Genomic DNA, 24,135 nt, shown 5'->3' on the forward strand with positions numbered 1-24,135 from the left:
AGACCTACAGAGGATCTATCCTGATCTCTCAGCGCCGCAACTGCAACGACTTCTCAGCAAACACTGCAGCATCCGAGACAGTGAGTGGCTGTGATGCAGTGCAGTGTTGCTGTGTCATCATCTATATGACTTAGAAATACATTACAAAAAGGTAGTGAAATGTTTTACATTACCTATATACATCATTACTGCTGACCTAAATAGTTGAACATAGAAGTTGAACTTTTTATTACAACTGACTAAGAAGTTTCAAGCACTTCTTATTTATAACTGCATTTTTGTTTTTTTTCTACAATCATTCCTAGCTCTATCATTGTAGGGCATAAAGTATACATGCTTATGCGATTACAGTTATATCTAAATAATCACTAATTATACTAATTTAACAAAAAATTGATTAATTTATTTAGCAGTGACGTAACAAAGAAATAACCATCACGCAGCTGCTCTGCTGTTGAAAATTATTAGCATTCCGCGCCAATATCATTCCAATGCTCTTGATCTATTTTACAAGGAATCGAAGTTTGCATGTCATATACGTCATCATTTTCACGATAATGATTATGCAAAAATGTTATTGAACAAACTGTTTCAAAGAAGCTCTCTGGAAGTTAAATTCTTCTATTTATTTTGCTATGACCTAGCTACATTAAATAATTGTAAACATTTCCTTGCATCAATTATTTACACAGATGTATAACGAAAGATTGATTTCCCCTTACCACAAACATCAACTAATTATAGTATTAAAATAATGAGAGAAATACATGTGCAGTGCGACTGAGATGATTTGAGAGGATACAATAATTTATTTAGCAGTGAAGTAACAAAATAGTCATGACGCAGCGGCTATGGTGTTGAAAATAGTTATAATCCCGGGCCAATATCATCCCAGTCTTCTTTATTTGTTTTCCAACGAATGGAAATTTGCATGTCAGGTACATCATCATGTTCACAATGCAAAAATTTTATTGAACAAGCTTTTTCAAAGACGCTCTCTGAAAGTTAAATCCTTCTATTTGTTTTGCGATATATGTACTAGCCACAATAAATAATTGTGAACATTTCATTTCATTCAATTATTTAAACAGATGTATAACGAAAGATTGATTTCCCCTTACCACAAACATCAACTAGTTGTAGAATAAAAATAATGCGAGAAATACATGTGCAGTGCGACTGAGGGAAGCGAAGCGTGTGAGGGAGAGCCTCCCTCAGCCCGCATGCCGTCCTCAGTTCAAAATAAGTGAGTTTTTCTTCACTATTACAAAGCGATGAATTTGCCTAAAGTTCTCGTGTCGGCGGATATCAGAGGCAGAAAATCATATTTTGTAATCAATTGAATTATTTTGAACAGAATAAATGATAGGAAAAAAGTCGGGAAAAAAGTGTGATGGGAAATAGGATGAGTTTTAGCGCAATTGCAATTAATAATAATATTTAATAATATGATAATATTTGGTTATTAATAATTCCATGAATAAACAATCTAATTTTTGTATTATTCACTCATCATCTGTTAGAATAAAAAATTTTGTGAATTAACTTTTTTAATCGAATATATATTCTAAATTTTTTACTGACATGATTATTCGATAGTAAAAAATCTACCTGAGATCCGGGACGAGCTCAAAGAAGAAGACGAGTCAGAGTTGTCAGAACAGAGCAGGACGGCAGAGCTGCAGAGTGCTCTGACAACCAGTCCAGGGGTGCACAGCCCGTGTCCAGAAAGCAGCAGTCCGCAGAGCCTCGCTCTGCACAGCAGAGCAAGTCATCGCTCTGCAGACTCTGGTTGTATTTTGGACTCTGCAACGAGCGAAGTGAAGACGGAGAAGAATCGCATTAACGAAGAAATCCTCCTGGGCACAGGTCAGCCATTTATTTCATCAAGCGATCACTGTTTTTTCCTGTAACATTTACTATTAAGAATTCTAAAGAAAAAGGCAGATCAAAGATATAACAATCAGATGATATTCAACTCGAAATTCGGTTTAAAAAAATAAGGAAGCTAGACATTAATTTGAGAACTTTCAGTACTTATAATATTATCTATTATAAGTGCTGCAAATCCTGTTAAAGTAATATAAAATAATATATCAATGCTATTATTGATGTTAAACATAACAATGCTTATAACATACATTGTACTGTTATAAGTATTTTTTTGCATTTTCTGATTTCTATTTTCGATTATATTGAAGAATTTGTCCGTCACCGATTTTTTAATTAAGTTTTCTCTTGTTGCCCAAAAATGTATTATTTCTCCAGCAGTCAAATCACAGAATGAACAACTAAACCACGAAGACTGTGACGATCAATTCCTCAAGCTCGAGACACAAGAAACCGATGGGCAAAATTCTGAAATATTTCTAAAATCTAGCTTTGAAGACAACGATCGTTCTGTTGACCAAATTACTTCAAAATTAGATAGCAGTAAAAATGTAACGAAATCTGGAGGAAAAGTTAGAGAACAGACAGTGACCAGTAATAGGTCGAGTGGTACACCAAAAATAACTCCTAAATCTGCACGGCCTACTGCTGCACCTAGAAGAAATCGGCCAAACTCTGGACCTTCAAAAGGACATACAGGTTCAGGATCTACCAGGATGAGACCAGGGTCAGGATCAAGCAAGATAAAATCAGCATCTGGACAAAACAAAACAAGAAAGATTACAGGATCTCATGAATCACAGCTGAGTGATGAACCGAGCAGAATAATCCCGGTTCCAGAGGCGGCGAAGTTCCATTTGAAACCAGGGAAGCTCGATCGATCTCAATCTGTTTCCAATAAACAATTAGAATCCGTCTACAATCCCCATAAAAGTTCGTACCTTATTCTTACGTTAAGTAATGCATTTAACGTGCAATCCTGTGAAAAATTGTATATGTTTTCCCATATTTAAAACAAATTTTAGGGCAGTTGATTAATTCCTCAGGATTTCCATTATGCCTCCATGAATGGTTTCAATGTAATAAATTATTTTATGTTAAATGTATATTTTGTATCGTTTCATTTGAGTTATTTTAATCGACCCTCCATTTTCATTTGCATGTGTAGCATCACGCTCATATTCGAATGAAATGCACAAAAATATTTACGGTTTTATTTTTTATACAACTTTACTTTGCAGTGGGCATCCCAGTGCGCAATCGCGCCTCATTTTACAAGTCTCCTCTTGTGAGTACAATGATCTTTTTTGCATTGTTAAAACGATATTATTTAATAATGATATTTTAAGCTAATTCAGTACTCCGCATGAATTCACTTGCCCATCCATTAAGTATTGACTACTTGATTTTGCTATGTGAAAAAGTAGCAGCTGAAACTTTTTATCATTCAATATATATAATAATAATAATAATAATAATAATATAATTTTATGTTATACTGTTTAATGATAGTATAATTAGAAATGCTTATTTACTTTCTATTACTAACCATCCAAACTTGGACAGGGAAAACGTCATGGCGTTAAAATAAAACCAGATGAGCAAAAAAATTCGCATGAGCAGAAAGTACCCAGGGACTCAGAAAATATTACAATTGGAATTAAATCCAGCCAAAACATTGACTCTGCGCAGAGTGTTAATAAGAAAACACATGAGGACTTAAAGCATTTTACTTCATCTAATAATCGAACCCAGGAATCAATGAGAGAACCAACTGAAAATGGAATAAACATCAACAAGGAATTTCCTGCAGATATCTGCAGAGGAGTAAAAGTCTTTGATCTTCTTCAAAGTCGTCAGAATCTAGATAGTGAGTTGAAATCTTCCGAAGCTCCAGTTCTCAGTTTGCCACCAGTTCCAGAGGCAGATTTTCAAGAGATCAATTCAGAAAACGAACGCGAAAAAGTTGAAGATCCAATTGAAGAAAATGCTATGGATAAAAAATTGATCCGACTTGAAGAGAAGGCGAGTACAAACTTGGATGAATCTTTTTCCAGTATTCCTCTGAATCAAATATCCGAGAAATGTCCTTCGACGGCGCAAGAAAAATATGATTCTGAGAAGAAAAACGAGCATTATGAGAGTGGAATTTTACATTCTGTGTATCAAGGTTGTAGCTCTGGCACGTCAGGAATAAGTGAAGGGAATTTACTGCTAGAAAATGCAACGGAAGATTGTGTCCTCTTGAGCCAAGAGGCTGTACAAGAGGCTCAACACGACGCTCTTGAAAACCTCTTGAAAAACGAACCGTCGGACATTTTACAAAGGTGGGATTTCTTCTCCTCTTTTCTCGCCTGTCTTCATCTTTACGATTTCGATAATAAAAGCAATCTTTATTGTGTTTGACTTAATTTGTAGAAAAACGTAATTTCGTTAAAAGTTGACAAAGGAAAATTACGGTATCGTTTCCCAATTTTAAAAATGTAAGCAAAGAAAGGTATCCGAGTTTCTTGGAAATAAATATATTCGGAATTTTGCTCAAATAACCTAAAAATCTGAAAGACTTGGTGAAAATTTTCTCCATTATACTTATGGTTTGCAAGACTTGCTTCGTAAAATTCAGGTATTCAGTTTGAATTTAACTGCTGGATATTTGCACCATTAATAAAAGTATGCTTCATGACACTAATTAGAATAATTCAACCGTCCTATGTAATTACGGTGTTAATTAATTTTACAAACTAAATGAGTGTTTGTTTTTTATAATTTGAAGTAAAAATAATCGTTAATAGATTTAACCTTAGTATCCGATTTAGAAAGTTATCATCATATACAAAAAATATAAATAAAAAAGAAATAAAAATAAAATGGAATACCCGTTGAAAAAAAAATACAAATTAAAAAATACTCCGTCTAAAAATGCAATTAAAATATCCTCCTATGAATCTTTTACTTTGATATAGCAGGATGATGGAATTAGTAACTTAATTCAAAATTGTTTCAATTGCACGGTTTTCTTTTGAAATGCTGCCAATGGCATATAATATACATAATAGTTATATCTAAAAATATATAATAAATAGTTGCTATCATGTATTTCAAATCTTCCCTTCCCCGAAGAATTTATTAGCCATATTAGCATAAACTTTCACGAAGCTCTTTACTAATGTTATGAAAGCATTCAAAAAATTATCGTTGCTTTTGCAACGAATAAATTCATGATTGGCAATGATTTCTTTATATTGCAAGAATATCTTAATGACTATATATGGCTCATATACTTTTATCATATAAAAAATCTGTCGTATGTAATTGACGTATCATTCTTGTTTTTCTTCTCTAAAATATTATTCCTGGAAAGGCTTGATCGAAATTTGAAATGTTTTACGGATCTAAAGTTATAAATGACATGAATCGTGTCGAACAAGTAATTATGTTATTTTGCTTTCAAATGTAAAAAATCCCGTTTAAATTATCGTTAAATTAGATTGAACGCTATCATTTTTGTAAATCTATTATTGGTGTACACAAACGACAGAAATACACCAATTAAATCTGATAACTATAATGATATTTAACCTCTCTTTTAGCGGATATCAGTAGTTATTGCATGTTTTAGCTTATTTCATCGTTTCATTTGCCCGTTTTTCATTTTTTGATTTTTTTTTGTAGATCCAAAGTTGTCTGCGACACAACACAAGGATATTTCTGTACAACATGAACATTGAGTACGCATGTGTATCTCCGACTGCCATCCACAGCTGCAAATAGTAGATACCATCATTAAAAGTCACCCACTAACAAAATTTATATCAGATAACATCAAACTTTGCTCGTGGATGTGATCCCTGCAACGTCTTTCAGGGTCCGCAAAAATGTGAAAGCAAATTCGGAGTCAACTTCATTCAAAGAAAACCGACCACACCGGTCAATTGGTTTCAGAGACCATCTTGTAGTCAACTCTAGCAAGCAAAACCCTTTTATGGCAGAAGTTAAATCCGTAGAAAATGCAGGCAAAAACATCAAGAACGATGGGAACGCTCGGCTCGGCTCTCATTGCCTCGAGAAAGAAACTGAGAAGAGGCACCACGTGAATAAGTTCCGCGATTTGACTGAGGAAAGAACCTCGATTAAAAGCACAGTACCGCAGACATTCGCGCCTTTCCTACCTGACCCGCCGTCCAAAACTTTCTCCAACTCCCAAAGTAAAAACTCGCAATTGCACCACAAGGCATTTTTTTCTTGTGGAGATTTCTGTGACCTCGACTGCAGTGAAGAAAACTTGCATCAGATTCTGGACGACGACACGAGCGAAGGAATTGACAACAGCTTTGGTGATTTTATAGAGCTTTGCGATCGGTCGACCAGAATTCGACGACGTCCACCTACTCCGTACCGAGGCTACGACAACTCAATGGTTTCTGACGAGACTGACACTGACCAAGAAATACAATACGAAGAAGATAGTGATAAGGAATGTTCGCTTAAAGAAAGAATTCAAAGTATTTTAGATCGCAGCCAAACTACTCACAACCATCAGCGCAGTACCTCCTTTGTTGAAGGTCTTGGGTATGTTTGTAATTGCAGTCATGAAAATAATTTTTAATTGTGAAAAACCTAAAGTTTAAGTAAATATTTGAGCTAAACATAAACCTAGTGCACCATAGAACACCGTTTCTATTAGAATTTATTGTTGTTGCACATTTGCCCTAAATGGATTTTAATGCCATGAATCTAAATAAATATGAAATAGATAAACAAATTTGTTTGCTCTATCGTACATCTTAATCCTATATCTCTTTAATATGTGTTCAGTTATCTGCCTTCCCCTAAATGAATGTTCGCACGAATTTAAAACTTGAATTATTTTCATTACCTAGAAATGAAGTCATCTGAATTATATATTATAATCATGCGTATATAAACAGCAAAGTCATTACCAATTCATTTCTATCAAATTATCACTGGAGCGGTTTAAAACAATTTTATTTTATTTGAGGATATGAGGCGTTTTTTTAAGATAAAAAACTTCCATCTGATCGTCCATAAGTAATATATTCTTATCAGCTTTTCCCTTCATCGTCTATCCAAAAAATAAAAGTTAAAAATAAATCAGCTACAATACAGTGCAAAATACTTGATAAAAGTTATATTTAAATGTGAATTTGAGGGACTTTCAAAATTTTTTTTGCTTCTGAAATCACTCACTTTGTTGTTGAATAATCATTTAACTTCTTCGTCGAATAATCTATTCTACTTTAAGGACCTGCGTCACCTCATGAAGATTAGGTACCCATATTTTAATTATAAATCATTGATCTGATCGGGCAAATAATCTCAGCTCACGTCGGAACTGCTGGACCGACGAAGAGCAAACATCGTCAGTCTCTGCTTCGTCGTCCCAGCAAGACTGTGGCTCCGGCAAGTCAAATCAATGCACGACAAATTCATCATCAAGAGCTCACCGCCCCCAAGGGGCTGGTCAGAAACATCGGTCCAGTCATAGAAGCGTTTCTCGCACTCGTAAAACCCGAAGACATCGAGAGTCGAGCATTAAGAAGTATTCGTCGTCCCACAGTCTAAACAGACTTGGTGAGCCAGTACCATAAATGGTTGATTGAATGGAACGAGCTGAATACAAAATTACTATTGTAATTTAAACATGAAATTTTGATTTTTTGGCGGCTTTTTTATATGATTTTTTTTTCTTTTTCAATAGCGGAATTTTGATCGAATGAGCCCCTATTCCACACCACACGATAAGCATCGTAAATGCGTGCTTGGACTTCATCAGTGCATCAGCACTCCCATGCTTCATACAAACAAAAAAAACGAATTTTGACGAAAATGCAATAGATAAAAATAGCTTCTAATTAGAAATCACACATTATTTTACAGACCTGGAGTCACCATTCAGTCAGACAGGAGGTGACAGATCTGCCTTGAACGGCGAGACGGTTCTCAGCGGCGCGTCTTCGGTCTCGTCGCTCTGCTCTTCGCTGCCTGGGACGTCCACACAGAAATGTATAAACTCATTATTGGAATAATTGACCATATATTTTGTATAAAATCTCCAATAATGACAATTTGAAAGAAAACTCGTTCAGTTACTTTGTTACACTTCATTCAAGGTGCTCAGATGCTATCTAATTTTTCCTAGCATTTCTGATTCTCGAGTTTTCTTGATATTCTGGTCTAAACATGAACATCATCGTTGTTTTCCCAGAAACCTTCAAAACAAACAATTTAGTCAAGTGAATATTACGTCTCAATTACATACAATTATAATGATTATAATGAGACGCCAGATTGACACCGGTCATACCTGAAGAATGAATACAATAAGCTTAATAAATTACCCTATAATAACCCAAGAGTTAAGCATTCAATTTTCTGTAATAGATTTGTCATTTCTAGATTGATAAAAAAACTGAATAATAAAAGGAATATTAAAACGAATCAACTTATTATTTATTTTAGTACTCCGTGTAACAACAGGGGGCCGTCGACCAACGTCCATCAGGCGGTTCAGGCACGCCTACGACAGACCTTCCTCTGCCCGGGGGTGGGCGCCATCGTCTTAATGAACTTTTGTTCACTTGACAAAATATCAAAATAAATAATTCTTTATATTCACTAACTTAAATAGTTAATTCTATGACGGAAAGAAACTACCGTAAGAGATGATTGATAATTTTAATTAATAAATATTTGAATGGAATTTTTCTGTTTCACAGGGCAAATTGAAATGTGAAATGTTTCACAGTGTATTTTTTTCTAAGCGATCGGTCCCCACTTGTGGAATATTTATGCATACTTTTATTGGGAAAATGACACCTAAAACATGAAGGAAAAAAATTCTCACTCCAAGTAATTTTATCCCTCATAATACCTTATATTTTCCCTCAGAATACCTTCACATGGCTCCGTAACCGCGTTGGTTCATTTGCCGTCTCCTTATGAACAGCAGCCTATGAGGCCCTCAGGACTATCCAAAAGCTCCCCGAGCATCCATAAGAAAATTCTGAAGGACTCCACATCAAATTTTGAAGACAGACCGTCTTCAGCAGCCAGAGACACCAAGCGAACGTCTTTTAAGCCTCACGTGACTCTTTTTGAAGCCCAAGGCAGCAAATCCGATGAAGAATTATGCAAGCAAAGGTGCGTGAATCAACATGAAATCTGTTTTTCCGTATGTATTACGAAAAAACATTATCTAGTTCATTCATTTAACAATGATATTGAATGCTTCAATACTATGAGAAAACTAAAAATTCCCCACCATTTCGTGACAGGAAAACGCGGAAGTTTCTTACAAATCGCGACTCTGAACGGCCAACAAGTGGTGGTCACGTCAACCGCAAGGATTTGAAAGATAAATTTCTCAATGAAGAAAGATCCCTCGCGGACAGCCGTTTCAGTGACAGCTGCCTGATGGAAACAGAATTTACAGAGGGCGCTCTGTCTCTGCGAACTGACACTCCCTCATCTCTGCTTGGCTTCACGAGGTCTCTGAGCAACCTTTCTGCTGCTGATACGGGCGCCTTGGATCGACTGCTCAACAGGTAATCACTTACCACCAACTTCGTTCATTGCCATTCTTCTTCATATTATATCACCATTCATTTCATTAAAAATCTTAATCTACATTAGTCATAAAACCACATAAAAGTAAGACCACGTTAAACATTGCGTAATATTTCAACACTGTATGAAAGTCTTTTATACTTTTTTGATTCTGATAAATTTTCCGATTCTGGATAACAATACAATGCTTTCTTTCTGCGGGCGCTAGACTCTCTGTTGAGAGAAGCTCTCTGTCGACTCACGACCGCCGCATCCTGCAGCTGCTAGTTTTGAAACTGCAGAAACGTCAGATTCTGCAGCAGCGAGCAGACGTTATGCAGGAACACTGGAGGAGAGAAAAGGAGACTAATAGAGAGGTAAGTAATAGAAATAGAATGCACAGAGTAATAATAAGTCAAAATTAATTTCGTTGACTGATAAAGATCTGAATCAACCATTTTTTGAGTTTAAGGTGTGCAAATGAAATAAATTGTTAATAAAATAAATTTACTTTGGCTCATCTTTTATGAGAAATTTTTTCGGGAAAACCATCACCATTTCTGACAGTTTTACGAAGAAGGTGAACCATAGTGACGCATGACAACAAAGGGGAAATTAAAGAAACAAACTCCACGGAGTTAACTCCCAACACTTGAGTTACTTCAAACCATCATGAACACTGCATTTTTCGCAATTAATTCTAAAGTTGTCCTTAATGAACATGTCATTTACTTAAAAATAAGGCTTTCAAAAATGAATGAAAGTACAACATTGTTGTTCAATATTATTCTTCAATAACTCATAGACTAGTTTATCAAACAAATTTCATCCGAAAGTAATTATTAAAATATATTCGAGAAACACGTTCCCACATTCTCTCTGCAGCGTTTAGCAGAGCGCTGGGCAATGTACCGTACAGAGATCAGCAAGAAAAGAGCTACAGAGAACGCAGAGAATCTGCGGAGGTGGCGCGCCAGCAGAGACCTCTTCCTTCAGAGCCAGGAGAATCTGCTGGCTTTGCTGCGTGGCAAGGAAGAGAGATCTCTGGAGATGCTCCGACGTCGGGACCACGTCAGGGTAAGAGCATTTATTCTATGCATTTGGATAGAAATTATGGGTTTGTATCAAGTTTTAGTGTTGGTTAGTTCGTAATTTGGTGAAATTTACATCAAATTTATCCATTTTCTATGTTAGTATAAATAAGTGAAAACTGATGTTTTGAAAATAGTCACGTTTTCTTGGAAGAAACTGGAACGAAATTGAATAATCTCGCGACGCTGTGGAAGTGAACATCCAAATTTTTCGAATCGTACCTCAAAAATAAATTCAAACAATTGAAAATTTTTGCTGCTGAATATTTTATAATTCCTTTGAAATCAGCAGACTGAGTATTTTTTTCTGTCACAATTTTAGGCTCAGAACAGCGCGTGTCGAGCCTCAGCGGAAGAAGCACGCACGACAGCCGCTCGCCAGCACAGAGAACAACAGAGACAAGCGGACGAGCAACAGAGACGGCGTCTGTTGGCTTTGTGGGAGCGCCAACAGACGCTCGTAGAAAACAGGAAAAGGGAACGCGAACAAGCTGCTAGGAAGGTGAATACATTTGTATAACTCACTTTTAATCCTCACAGTTAATTTTTTTGCGGGTCAGTTTTTAAAATAAATGCTCGATTATGGCTCTTCAATGGATTACTTATTAACTAGATGTATTTCAATTTTATGGTAAGCAGATCTTGTGTTGTTTTCTTCAGTTATTGGGACTTCGATGTTTTACACCTCATTTAAGTAAAATAATTTACAGTTAGCATTATCAGTTTGCTTGTCTTCTTGATGCACGCCGGATAGGTTCTGCTATTCATTAGAGATTTATAATTTTTAAAAATAATTTTCCATTAATTATCTTATCTAGTGTAACTGATTTTCTTGTAATCCAATTGAAATTAGATAATTCGCTCGTGAAGCCTTGATCATTAAATCAATAATAAAAGCTACTGACCGAATTAATCCATGACAAATTTCAAAGCATGATTGTGATAGGATTTAAAGTGAGAGGATTATATTATGTTATATTATATTATATTATATTATATTATATTATATTATATTATTTTACATTATATTATATTATTATAGGATTGACAGTCGGGATTTTTATGTGCAGCGGCAGACGGCAGAGGGTTGTGCAGAAGCTGCACGACATGCAGAGCGTGCAGAACAGGTGCAGAAGCAAGGACAACAGCTGCTGGAAGAACTACGCTGCAGCATGCAGAACAAGCTGTTGAGAGCGCAACACAATCTGCAGCGCATTCAAATTCTCAAACAAAGCAAAATCATGGAAGCCAAGTCAGTGAATAGGAAATAATTTTTGGGAATTTTTATTGTGTTTTTAGTGTTTTTAAATGATATGCATCGGTTAATTTCTTAATTATTCGCTAACCAAGCACGGTATTTTAGTAGCAATTTTATACACGTAACTCTGACGTTTTACCGATAATGTAGTTAGACATATCAGTTTCTCTTCCAGGGCTCATTTTTGAAAAAGTAATTATTGAAATACTTCTAGCCTAAATTTTTTTTCCTATATTATTATAAAATTAATTATTAGTCATTCTTTATACTAAATTATTATTGAATTTTGGAATAATCACTGTACAAAGGATGGACCGTGAGCGGCGCTGTCACGCTGCACAGGCGGTGCAGCAGCAGCTGGAAGCTGCACTGCTGCACTGGCGGCACACGGTGCTGCACAAGCAGCTGTCAGCGTGTGCTGCTGCAGAGCACAAACTGTCGCAGGTGCTGCAGCGCAGAGCAGGTGTAGTGGCAGAGCAGCTGCAGGCCCGACAGCGGCAACATCAACGTCGACTTATCAGGTAAAAAAAATTTCACAACTTATGCCAAAACTCCTCGAAAAATTATACCAAAAACCTTACTAGTGATGAGAAATAACAATATTGTAAAATATAACGGGATTTAAAATAGGCAATGTCATCAAAACTGAGAGATCCGAGAGACATTTCATGGAACATAAAAAGAAATCTAAACGCATACTGGCTTAATTAACATTGAGAATCGAGGGAAATTTGCTTGAATTCGCCCTATTAATTTTTCAACTACGCAATAGATAATTAGGTTATTACACTAAAGATAATTATGTAATTACACTGAAGATAATTAAGTATTTCTATTATAATTATTAGAATTTATATCATTACTAACGTTAAATTGTTTAGTATCAGCCAAAAAATGATAGCTTGAATCCCCCCCCCAAAAAGGAAAACAGTAAGAATTTTCTGGATGTGCGATTCCCAGGGAGCGTGAGCGCGAAGCCGCGTTACAGGAGGCCTCTACAGCTGCAAGAGAAGCTCGCAACGAGCACGCAGCAGATGTATACAGGCACAAGCAGCTGCAACATCAGCATAGCAGGAACATGGCGCTTACAACTGCTGCTCTGCGTGCTATTATCAGGTCAGCTGCATACGTTGTGCGTATTGAATTACCGATATCAATTAGACCGCACCACGTGCACCGTTTTAATTAGGACGTATCGGGTAAGCTGCATTACTTCTCCGTATCATGTAGCTGTATCAATTTGGCCGTATCAGGTAAGCAGTATCACACGGCCATATCAGTTAAAAACATAAAAGGTGCGTATATCAGGCCGTATCACAGAACACATGTACGAACACAAGCGCACCATCTGTTCAATGATCCGAAATTGGGAAAATTTTATGCTAAGTGACAATTATTGACCAAAGTCTCATGCTTATTTTTTTCTGTTATAGTTACTGAATACATTATACTTTTTCTTGAATTGCTCTATATTATTAACTTATTTATTTTATATGTTGTCAGACTTCCTGACAACATACGTACGTTATTCCTCCGTTCTTGACAATATCTGTACGTTGCCCCTCCTTTTTCTGACAACCTAAGTACGTTGTTCCCCCATTTCCTGACAATATCTGTACGTTGCTCCTCCTTTTCCTGACAACCTAAGTACGTTGTTCCCCCGTTGCTGACAAAATTTGTACGTTGCTTCTCATTTTCCTGGCAATATATTACGTTGTCCCCCAGACACGAGTTAGACCCCACAAGTTTCGACCGCCGCGCCGCGCGCATCGCGGCTGAGCTGCGGCTGCTCGACGGCCCTGGCCTCCCCGCACCCGGACGCTCGTCCAGCATTTTCATCGGATAACTTAGCTTTTGCCCGGCGATTTATGACAACACTTCTCTTTAACTACTTCAATTCTTGTTTGTTTGCTACAACACTTCTCTTTAACTACTTCACTTCTTGTTTGTTTGCTACAACAACACTTCTCTTTAACTACTTCACTTCTTGTTTGTTTCCTACAAATCTTATTATAGACATTTAACACGCTTCTACCTGTCCAATCGATCTGAAAGTTTGCACACTTGCATAAAGGTAGAGACAATGCATGATTCAATTAACAAAATTGAAAAAATTAAAACTTTTTTTCGATACTAAAAAAATTGAAAAAATATTTTTATCCGATACAAATATAACAATCGATATTTAACACACTTCTACCAGTTCAATCGATCTGAATGTTTGCACACTTGCGTAAAGTCGGAGACAATGCTCGAATCAATTGACAGAATTAATAATTTTGAACATTTAATATTTTTGAATATTAAACAAAAATTAAAAATTACTTTTCTAAATATATAAAAATAAACTTTGAAATTCATTGCACATGTGTAACATCGCAGACACTGTATTTTTCAGAAGTGTTGTCCTTAAAAAGTAATTTTCAAACGCATATTATTTTTCTATACGATGATAATTTCAGGAAGTGAAGGATCCCTCCGTTTCACGATTTTCTTTTAAGGAAGGTTGATCCTCGGGAAAGATTAATGCAGCTTTTATGGGGAACATCCTGCCATTTGCGTACTAATATTCGCGAGAATACCATCTCATAGAATTCATTCAAAGGTGAATTTACCCATATAGCTGATTAAGTTAATCACCAAGTAAAAGTTTCTACCAATCTCGAATATTAATTCCATAAAATAGTTTGATTCAGCAGCTTCTGTAATGCTGAAAATTTATTCAGGAAGATGAGAAATGAATTCCAAAGCTGGTGAGGTGGAGGAATGGTAGCATTCCATGGAATCTTCTGTACCAGTGGAAATGGTTTAGGTAGATGGGTAAGAAAAATAAAGCACTAGCGAGATCACGTTAATTTCTGGCAGCTGATAATGATTATAATGAATGAATGATTATTATAATGATTATTATGAAAGATTTCTGGGGCCGCAAAATAAAGCACTAGCGAGATCACGTTAATTTCTGGCAGCTGATAATGATTATAATGAATGAATGATTATTATAATGATTATTATGAATGATTTCTGGGGCCGCAAAAATAAAGCACTAGCGAGATCACGTTAATTTGTGGCAGCTGATAATGATTATAATGAATGAATGATTATTATAATGATTATTATGAAAGATTTCTGGGGCCGCAAAATAAAGCACTAGCGAGATCACGTTAATTTCTGGCAGCTGATAATGATTATAATGAATGAATGATTATTATAATGATTATTATGAATGATTTCTGGGGCCGCAAAAATAAAGCACTAGCGAGATCACGTTAATTTGTGGCAGCTGATACTAATCACATAACAGCTACTCCTGATCTCATGTTGATAATGGAAATATTTAAATTAAGCAAACGAAAAAAAATTCTTCCTCTGATATATAATCATTAGTAAACAACACTGAACTAGCTAAATCAACCTTAACTGAATAACACTTAATTTACGCGTTCATATTATAAAGCAGATCTAATCATGGAAGGAAGCTTTATTTCACAAAAATCGCTCACTCGTTAAAAAAATCAATAAAAATCACTTGTATCCAGAATCAAAAAGTAGCTACAAAAACATATGNAAGCAGATCTAATCATGGAAGGAAGCTTTATTTCACAAAAATCGCTCACTCGTTAAAAAAATCAATAAAAATCACTTGTATCCAGAATCAAAAAGTAGCTACAAAAACATATGCAACAAAGAACTTGCAAGCATAGATTTTGAACTCATCAGTAATGTTATAACTTTTAATGTGAAACTGAATCCTTTAACATTCTTTTTATCACATCGTTTAGAGCGTTTCTTATTTCCCTTACCAAACTTAATAACCCAAGTTAAATCGACGATACCGTAAGATAAATTAGTAACTACCAGAATAATAATTTAAAATTACTATGATAATTACATCACTATAACCCTATCACCAATTAAAGTTTTGAACACATTATTTTGAGATTGCCAATTGATCTGAAGAGGGAAGCGCGTGGGGAAGAGAAGACCGTCACCAGACTTGTACTTCACAGGCGGATCAAGAAGGAACTGCAAAAGAAAATTTTCATTAACCTTCATATTATTACATAATTTTCATTAACATTCATATGATTACATAATTTTCATTGATATTCATATGATTACATAATTTTCATTAATATTCATATGATTACATAATTGATAAAATTGATAACAAAAACACGAAGATTACGCAAAATACCGTAATTGCATTGCTAACTAGCTAATATTAGCTCACCCGAGTCCTACTCTGACCAGGAATTTCTTTCTAGATAACTTTCTCCACGATAATTGGTATGAAATAACAAATAACAAATACATGGTACGCAAAAATAACAGCAACTACACTGGACAACATTTCAAACTGTAATTTTTGACGATGTATGTATGGAAACATTTCTGGCAAAGTTCGAAGAGCCAATATTTCGAGCTATTAAAAATAATTGCTCAATATTCGCATTTAACTTTTACATCTTTAAAGCTTTCTAGTTAACAATGGTGGCAGTGTTCAAGGCGTTAATGGCCCTGTGTTCATATGATAAGTGTATTAATTCATAGCAAATCCTTCAACACAATACTTTCTCCTTCATATTGAATTCACCCGCGACTGATTACGTTGAGCGCTGCACTTTATTTTGATTTACTTGGCAAAATCTGGAGCTTTGGACATGACGTGGTCGAACTCGGCGTACGCAAGTCTGCCGTCGTCGTCGAGGTCGGCTTCCTCAAGTATCTTGGATACGAGGATGTCAACATCTGAGGAGCTCATGCGGAGGTCGGCCACCAGCTGGGACGGTTCAGTGACGTGCCGGCCACCGATGAGGCGGCACACGACCTGCGTCAGGTCGCTGCGGTCCAGGTACTCGTCGCCGTCGAAATCTGCATATTTTTATCATTATTCAAGCGTAGAAATAATAATGAGACGTAATATATCCTTAAGTTATTGGTTATGATATTTATTTTCATCTAGAATGGGCGGACGAATTTATATGGATATTAAATCTGGCTATGCTAATAGTAGAGAGTTAGAATTGAGTACTGCTAGGCTGACTGAATAATATTCAGAAATTACCAATAAATGATACATGGTAATTTTTTTCTGCTTCCAACACACTAACATTTCAAAAATTCTTAAAATAATATATCTTTAGAACTTTATTTTTAATCTGGATTAAAAGAACATTATATATTCTGGTCTTTGCTCAAACATTTCATTCTTTCTTGGTTAAATTCTTTTAAGACTAACTATTTGCAACAAAATTGAATTGCCAAATCTCAGAGAGTTCAAAAAAATTTCAGAACAAACCATAAATTCTGAAAGCATAGGCTGTTTTTACAGTCTTCGGTGCAGCCTCACTGAAGACTGACATCATGTCGAGAAAGTCTTCAAAGGTGCAGTCGCCATCCTGCCATATACAGTGCACAACTGTGATTAATTTTACTGCAAAAATTCACGCAATACGAGATTGGGCAGTGGAGTGTACCTACTTTTAGAAGGGTAGGAAGAGTGGCGGTGAATTAGTTTACTGTTAGTTTGGTGTATTTTTGCATCCATTTTACTACCAGCAGGGCAAGATGGCAACACTGGCAGTAACATAGGTATGGTGTATACCTATACTGATGAGTAGCATGGACAAAGAAGTCTATTTATTCACATAGTAAAAAATAATATGATGGAAAATTATGTCAGTAATAAAAAACAATTTTTCCAAAAACATGTACGGTAGGTACTGGTGCCGCCCGCATATTACTCATGACTGAGATTTAAAAAAAAAAATAATTTTTTCATGTTTTAAAGCTGGGCATTCCATGAAAGTTAAATGAACAAAGAATACGTATGTCAACATCTTACATACTTTTGATGAAGAGAACACCTGACATATACGGTCAGCAAAAGGGTTGGCTCGCAGCTCTGGCAGGGTGAGGAGCTTGTCCATGGGCAGCTTGGCATTAGGATTGTGACCAACTTTTTCAGGGGCCAACTTCTGGAAATGGTTGTGGGCACTGAAACAAATGTAGAATATACAATTAACTTGTAAAACAAAGAAATACATTTTCAAGTAGAATCCATACGGTACATTATTTAAAAAGGTCATTGGATCCAATTTATGACAATTTACAATTTATTTTGTATGATGACAGTAATGCATTGCAAAGTAACAAAAATCAATTGGTACTGATAAATTTAAGAACTTTTATTTAATACATGGGCAGACATCAGGATTTTATTACCACAAATAATTGATAATGGGTAAAAAAAGACAAATGAACTTTATAAGCAAATATGGTGCTCAAAAAACCTACAATTCAATATATTGATGTCTAAATCTAGTTTTAGCAGAAAAANGTCACTCGCATTGTGCTGAAGGTACTCACCAGCATCATGATCATGCAGTGGCCCGACAACAACCAACCGGCGACAGCTGAACCTCTCATCTCTGCAGATTGGACTCCAGCTATTTTCAGACTACCGGATTTGTCTGAACTCTGAAAGAATTTTCCGAGTAATTTCTGGTTCAAAATTTTACGTTTGTATCCTAGTTACATATATTATGTACTTATTTCCACCAAAATTTCAATGTATAATGCTTCTTTAACTTGAAAATGAATGTTTGTTACATTCGAAACGTCGTTAATAAAGAAAGACTACTTCCTGAAACTTGCCTTTTAATCTACCGTCATCTGAAGAAAAGTTCCACTCCCTGATAATATAAGTCAACTAATTCTCTGGTCATCAATCGTACGTGTATAAACTATTAAATTCTGCCATCTTATACTAATTTGTTAATAGATGCACAAACCATGAAAGTTGGAGCTCCCAATACAAGTGATGCAACTTAAAACCTTGAAAGTCAGTATTGTATAATTGTTAATTTTTTCATGTACTATTGTATCTTTGCCAATAATTGTCTATTTCAATATTCTTGGATGTGAACACAAGTTAACAGTATTTGTCACATGTAGTGATTAATTAATGTTAATAACCAAAATATGAAACCAATGTAAAACACCACTTTTGAAAAATACATTTTAAACATTTATTTATTACTTACTAAAGGATTTCCTTCTTTGTGAAGTATGTCAGATCCTGAAAAAAAAGTAAGTTTCAGTAAGTTTCAGTAATGCATGGCATAGGTAATAAAAAAAACCATTAACTTGGTTCAATTTCTATAACAATCCAGTCTGAAGAGTATGGTATAATGTGAATGGTGTGAGAGTTTTCTATTCCAAACATTATTTTCTTCAAAAATTGTTTATCAAATTTGTTATTTTTCAAATCATTAGCAAGGCAGATTTGCTGATTTATAGAAATACTAATAATATGAATATATACAAGAATAATTTATTTTTCATTATGGAATACATTTAGTGTTGCTTAAACATTTGTAATCAGGCCTACAAGCTGCAACTGAACTTGGAAACCAACTAATGGTTAAGATGGTAGAAAGCTTGGGGAGACTTGAAATAAGATCCTCATAGAAGTGGGTAAAGAAGATCCTATGCACAAAGAAGACACAGAACTTCATTAGGCATAGGGCCCATAACAAGGATGTAATATGTAACTTACGTAACAAAGGCAAGCATGGAATACATCTACCTTGAAATTCTAAATTTCTTAAAAATTTCAGTCTAAAGCCATTAAATAATATTAATACATAGAAAAATTTTCATCTTGAACAGCTGACAATATTTCAACCTGAAAGGCCCTACTTATAGTCCAGGAAACCTAGTGAAAAAAGGGGGCCATCACCATAACATGCAGAAAGGCCTCAGAAAATACATATAAAAAATCCTCTAAAATATAATTGGTGGAAAGGCTTAAAATCAGTAATTTTCAAAATGGCTGCCAAAGTAATCTATATGTTGATATGCAGTGGTTTGAATTACCGTCAACTGGGGCTACTCGGGACAGATTTGATCGATCGTTTTTTTGTCAATAACTGTTAATAACTTCTTATGATGAAACATTTCATAAACAAATTTAGGCTCATCTTATAGCTCTTTGTGAGGGCTATCGAATGGCATTGTCAAAAAAATTCCATATGCTATTCGTAAGGTGCCAGACGCAAAATAAAGATTGTCCCGAGTAGCGGAGTCGGTCTTGAAGCATGCAGAGCATACTCATCCATTACTAACAGTACTCTGAAGTCCGCCTCTTTCATTGTAGATGATGTAGAGGTAGAATAAATGACATTTTTCTGTGATTTTTACTTGTTTTTCCTTTATTGATATGATATTACCATAAACATTAATTACCGTCAACTGGGGTGACTTGGGCCTTATTTTTGATTCATGCTGGGGTCCTAAACACGGGGTCGTAAACGCCGGGGTCGTAAACGCCGGGGTTGTAAACGCCAGGGTTGTAAACCAGGTCATAAACGCCGGAGTGACTTTGGCCTTTGTTTATGACCGTTTATGACCCAGCTTTGGCCATCATTATGAACATGGCTGAATCCCTCAGTTGATGGTACCCTATTATTGATGGGTTATTACTGTATTGTTGATGTGATATTACTGTATCCATGAGCATGCCATTGAGCATTTACAACAACCTTGTTCACTGCAAGCTTCATATCCCCAGCCTTATAGCATTTTTTTCTGTATCTGTAAGCTTAAAGGAGGGCTTGTAATTTGTGTGAGGAAAAGTGAACTTTTTTTCCCTCAGGGAGGTAAATGTAATCAATATTCTTTGTTTTTATTCAATTTTTTTCTTAACTGGAGCCTTTGCTAACTGAGGTTCTACCGTAAATNTTAATACAGCAAATATTTTTTTTACTACAGACCTTAGCAGAAGTAACTTTTTCAAAATATCGTTTTCACCATTTTTTCAGGAATTTTTCAAAGCTAGTAAATGTAGTATTTTTGAACTTCTTTTATACTATATAGATAAGAAAAATGTTGACATTTATGCCACTATATTTAGTTTTGCAATATTCCAATTAGTTTGGCTACTAAAACAGTTTTATGCCGTGTCGGAGGACTGTCCCAAGTTACCCTGCCCGTCCGAGTAGCCCTGGTTGACGGTATCTAATTCCCTTCTGGAGCATTGGTGAAAAAATAATTTCTTTTGCATTTTGTTCCAGGAGAAACCTTATTTTTCCTGGACTATCAACAGTTTGGCCCTCTTTCAGTCATAAAAGCTTATTTAACATTTTATGGAATTTGAGATTTCTATATATGATTATCTGCAATAAAACCAAATGGTAAGTAAAATATAACAATACGGCCACTAAATTTCAAACAAGATTTAAATATGTGAGACATCTGTAATTTTACTGTATAAAGTCTAAATTTTCTAATTTTACCTTGTGCAAGAATTAGCATTTACCAAACCCTGGGTGAGTTTCCAACTTTTCATAGGTACTCTTTCCTCAAATTAAAATATAGGCTAATCACAAATTTTTATCTGTAATTCTGGCAATTAAAATAACAATTCCCAAAATTCCATCCTAGATTATAATAGACAGAATTTTAAACAATTGCAATTAATAAAACTAATAGGCCTACTGAGTAGTGAGTAATAGCAGTAAGCAGATTCGTATGTGATTTTTGAGCACCTTGGTCACCAGTCACTGACCATTAAATGGTCAGTGACTCAGTGGTCACTGGTCACTCCCGTTGTTATCGTGTGAGTCTCAGCGCACCGCGAGTTGCAATTTATCCCCTCTTATAACAGGAAGGGCCACGACAACGAGAATGAATAAATATTTGACAGGAGGCCTCTACAGCTGCAAGAGAAGCTCGCAACGAGCACGCAGCAGATGTATACAGGCACAAGCAGCAGCAGTATCAGCATAGCAGGAACATGGCGCTTACAACTGCTGCTCTGCGTGCTATTATCAGGTCAGCTGCATACGTTGTGCGTATTAAATGAGCGCTATCAATTAGACCTCATCAAGTGCACCGTTTTAATTAGGACGTATCGAGTAAGCTGCATCACTTCTCCGTATCATGTAGCTGTATCAATTAGACCGCATCAAGTGCACCGTTTTAATTAGGACGTATCGAGTAAGCTGCATCACTTCTTCGTATCATGTAGCTGTATCAATTTGGCCGTATCAGGTAAGCAGTATCACACGGCCGTATCAGTTAAAAAACATAAAAAGTGCGTATATCAGGCCGTGTCACAGAACATATGTACGAACACAAGCGCGCCATCTGCTCAATAATCCGAAATTGGGAAAATTTAAATTCAGTGAAAATTATTTATCAAAGTCATGTCTCCTACTTATTTTTTCTCCGTTACAGCTACTGAATACATTATACCTTTTCTTGAATTACTCGATATTATCTTATTTTCTATCTCGTTCCTCCCCGCTTTCTCCTGACAACATCCGTACGTTATTCCCCTTTCTTGACAATATCTGTACGTTGCTCCTCATTTTTCTGACAATATATGTACCTTGCTCTCTCCTTTCTTGACAATATCTGTACGTTGCTCATTTTCCTGGCAACATACGTACGTTGTTCCCCATGTTCCTGACAAAATACGTTCATTGTTCCTCATTTTCCTGGCAATATTTCCGTTGTCCCCCAGACACGAGTTGGACCCCACAAGTTTCGACCGCCGCGCCGCGCGCATCGCGGCTGAGCTGCGGCTGCTCGACGGCCCTGGCCTCCCTGCACCCGGACGCTCGTCCAGCATTTTCATCGGATAGCTTAGCTTTTTCCCGGCGATTTATTTTACTATACTATGATAGTGTGAGGACTTTCTTTTTAGAGGAAGGTTGATTAAATTATTTTGTAATTAATTTTAGATCAATATCGTGGAATTTAATTTTGGAAGGAAGGAAGGTTGATCCTTGGCAAAGATTGATGCAGCATTTATGGGAACCTCCTGCTATTTGCGTTCAAATATTCGCGAGATTACCAACTCATAGAATTCATTCAAAAGTGAATTTTATAGCTGATTAAATTTAATAACCAAGCAAAAAATTTTTACCAACCTCCAATATTCATTCCATGTAATATTTTTATCGAACAGCTTTGCTGTAATGCAAAAAAATATTTTAGGAAAATGAGAAATGAATTCCAAAGCTGGTGAGGTGGAGGAATGGTAGCATTCCATGGAATCTTCTGTACCAGTGGAAATGGTTTAGGTAGATGGGTAAGAATAGTTATTAGGATATTATTTGTACTTAACACGAGGAAATCATAACATAAGAAAATCTTTGCGCATATACATGTATGATTTTATAATTAAAATAATACTGTTCCTTCACTGCAGCTATTCAGATGACACGAGATCTCATTATAGAGCAGTTCAATGGTATGTAAGTTCACAAGCGAATCCTTGAAGACGTTTGGTTTAGAAGTCTTCAAATTATATTATAATAATCAAACACAATTGTTGATATTTTACATAAAGTAATCAACGTGACCTGACCAGGCTCACCGCAAGTGTTTTCTGGAATGCAGATGTTGGGTTTATGATGTTATTTATTTGAAATGCAATAAAAATATCTTCATAAATAGTGGAACATGCGAGCTATAAGAAGATAACACATAATCAACTAACAGATACAATCAATGTTCGAAAAGGAACATCGGTTCAAAACGTTGTTTTTGTGAAAGAAAATTCGAGCAAAAACATCATATTGAATTTAAACAAAAATTTCACAACTGGAACGCGTTTGAATTCTTTATTTGAACGGCAAGTCAATGATAAAACATGACGTTTAAAAAAATGTTGCCAAAACCAATAAAAAAATTTTAAAAACATATTAGCAGCCATATTTTTTGGATAAGCCGACATCAGAGGAGCAACTAACGGATATAACACATCATGAAATGACCGATGAGATGGGCCGTGTAACAATAGCCATCTTGAAAAATATCTTATAAATCTTAAAAGATCTTTAGATTTTATCTTAGAAAATCTTAAAAATTTTTCTTAAAAGATCTCAAGATTTTATCTTAAAAAATCTTAAGATTTTATCTTAGAAGATCTTAAGATTTTATCTTAAAAAATCTTAAGATTTTATCTTAGAAGATCTTAAGATTTTATCATAAAATAACTTGAGATCTTATCTTAAAAGATTTCAAGATCTTAAAATAATACCGGATTTAAAGCATAGAATATATATGTAGTACGTAAGAAAAACATTTTAGACTTACAGGTAAAGGCATGAGGGCATTTATCATGATACAAGAGACGTGGTCTTGGCCAGGTTCAGTAAGTGCATTGGATAAAGCTTGAATAAATAGGAAAAAATAATCAAGTAAAAAAAAATCGTTAGTCCCTAGTAACCAAGTTCTAGGTATGAATTGAATTCTAATAATAAAAAAATAGTTGAAATTGAAGACATATTAAGCATAACAGGCAGAAATAAT

The 24,135-nt window shown here is 35.4% G+C and overlaps 1 protein-coding gene across 1 annotated transcript; it reads right to left on the reverse strand.

Annotated features, from left to right (window-relative positions):
* Nucleotides 1-15,484: 15,484 nt before the first annotated feature.
* On the reverse strand, nucleotides 15,485-18,889 carry LOC108670835 (calcium and integrin-binding protein 1; the record flags this gene model as incomplete). The annotated part of the gene is given in 5 exon segments (XM_018158326.2): nucleotides 15,485-15,831; nucleotides 16,446-16,680; nucleotides 17,108-17,207; nucleotides 17,658-17,805; nucleotides 18,855-18,889. Coding segments are annotated over 5 exon segments (540 nt in total), but the record flags the coding sequence as incomplete, so codon positions are not given.
* Nucleotides 18,890-24,135: the final 5,246 nt, after the last annotated feature.

Source organism: Hyalella azteca, unplaced genomic scaffold (genome assembly GCF_000764305.2).
Source record: "Hyalella azteca isolate HAZT.00-mixed unplaced genomic scaffold, Hazt_2.0.2 contig12889, whole genome shotgun sequence".
NCBI classification, from domain to species: Eukaryota; Metazoa; Arthropoda; class Malacostraca; order Amphipoda; family Hyalellidae; genus Hyalella; species Hyalella azteca.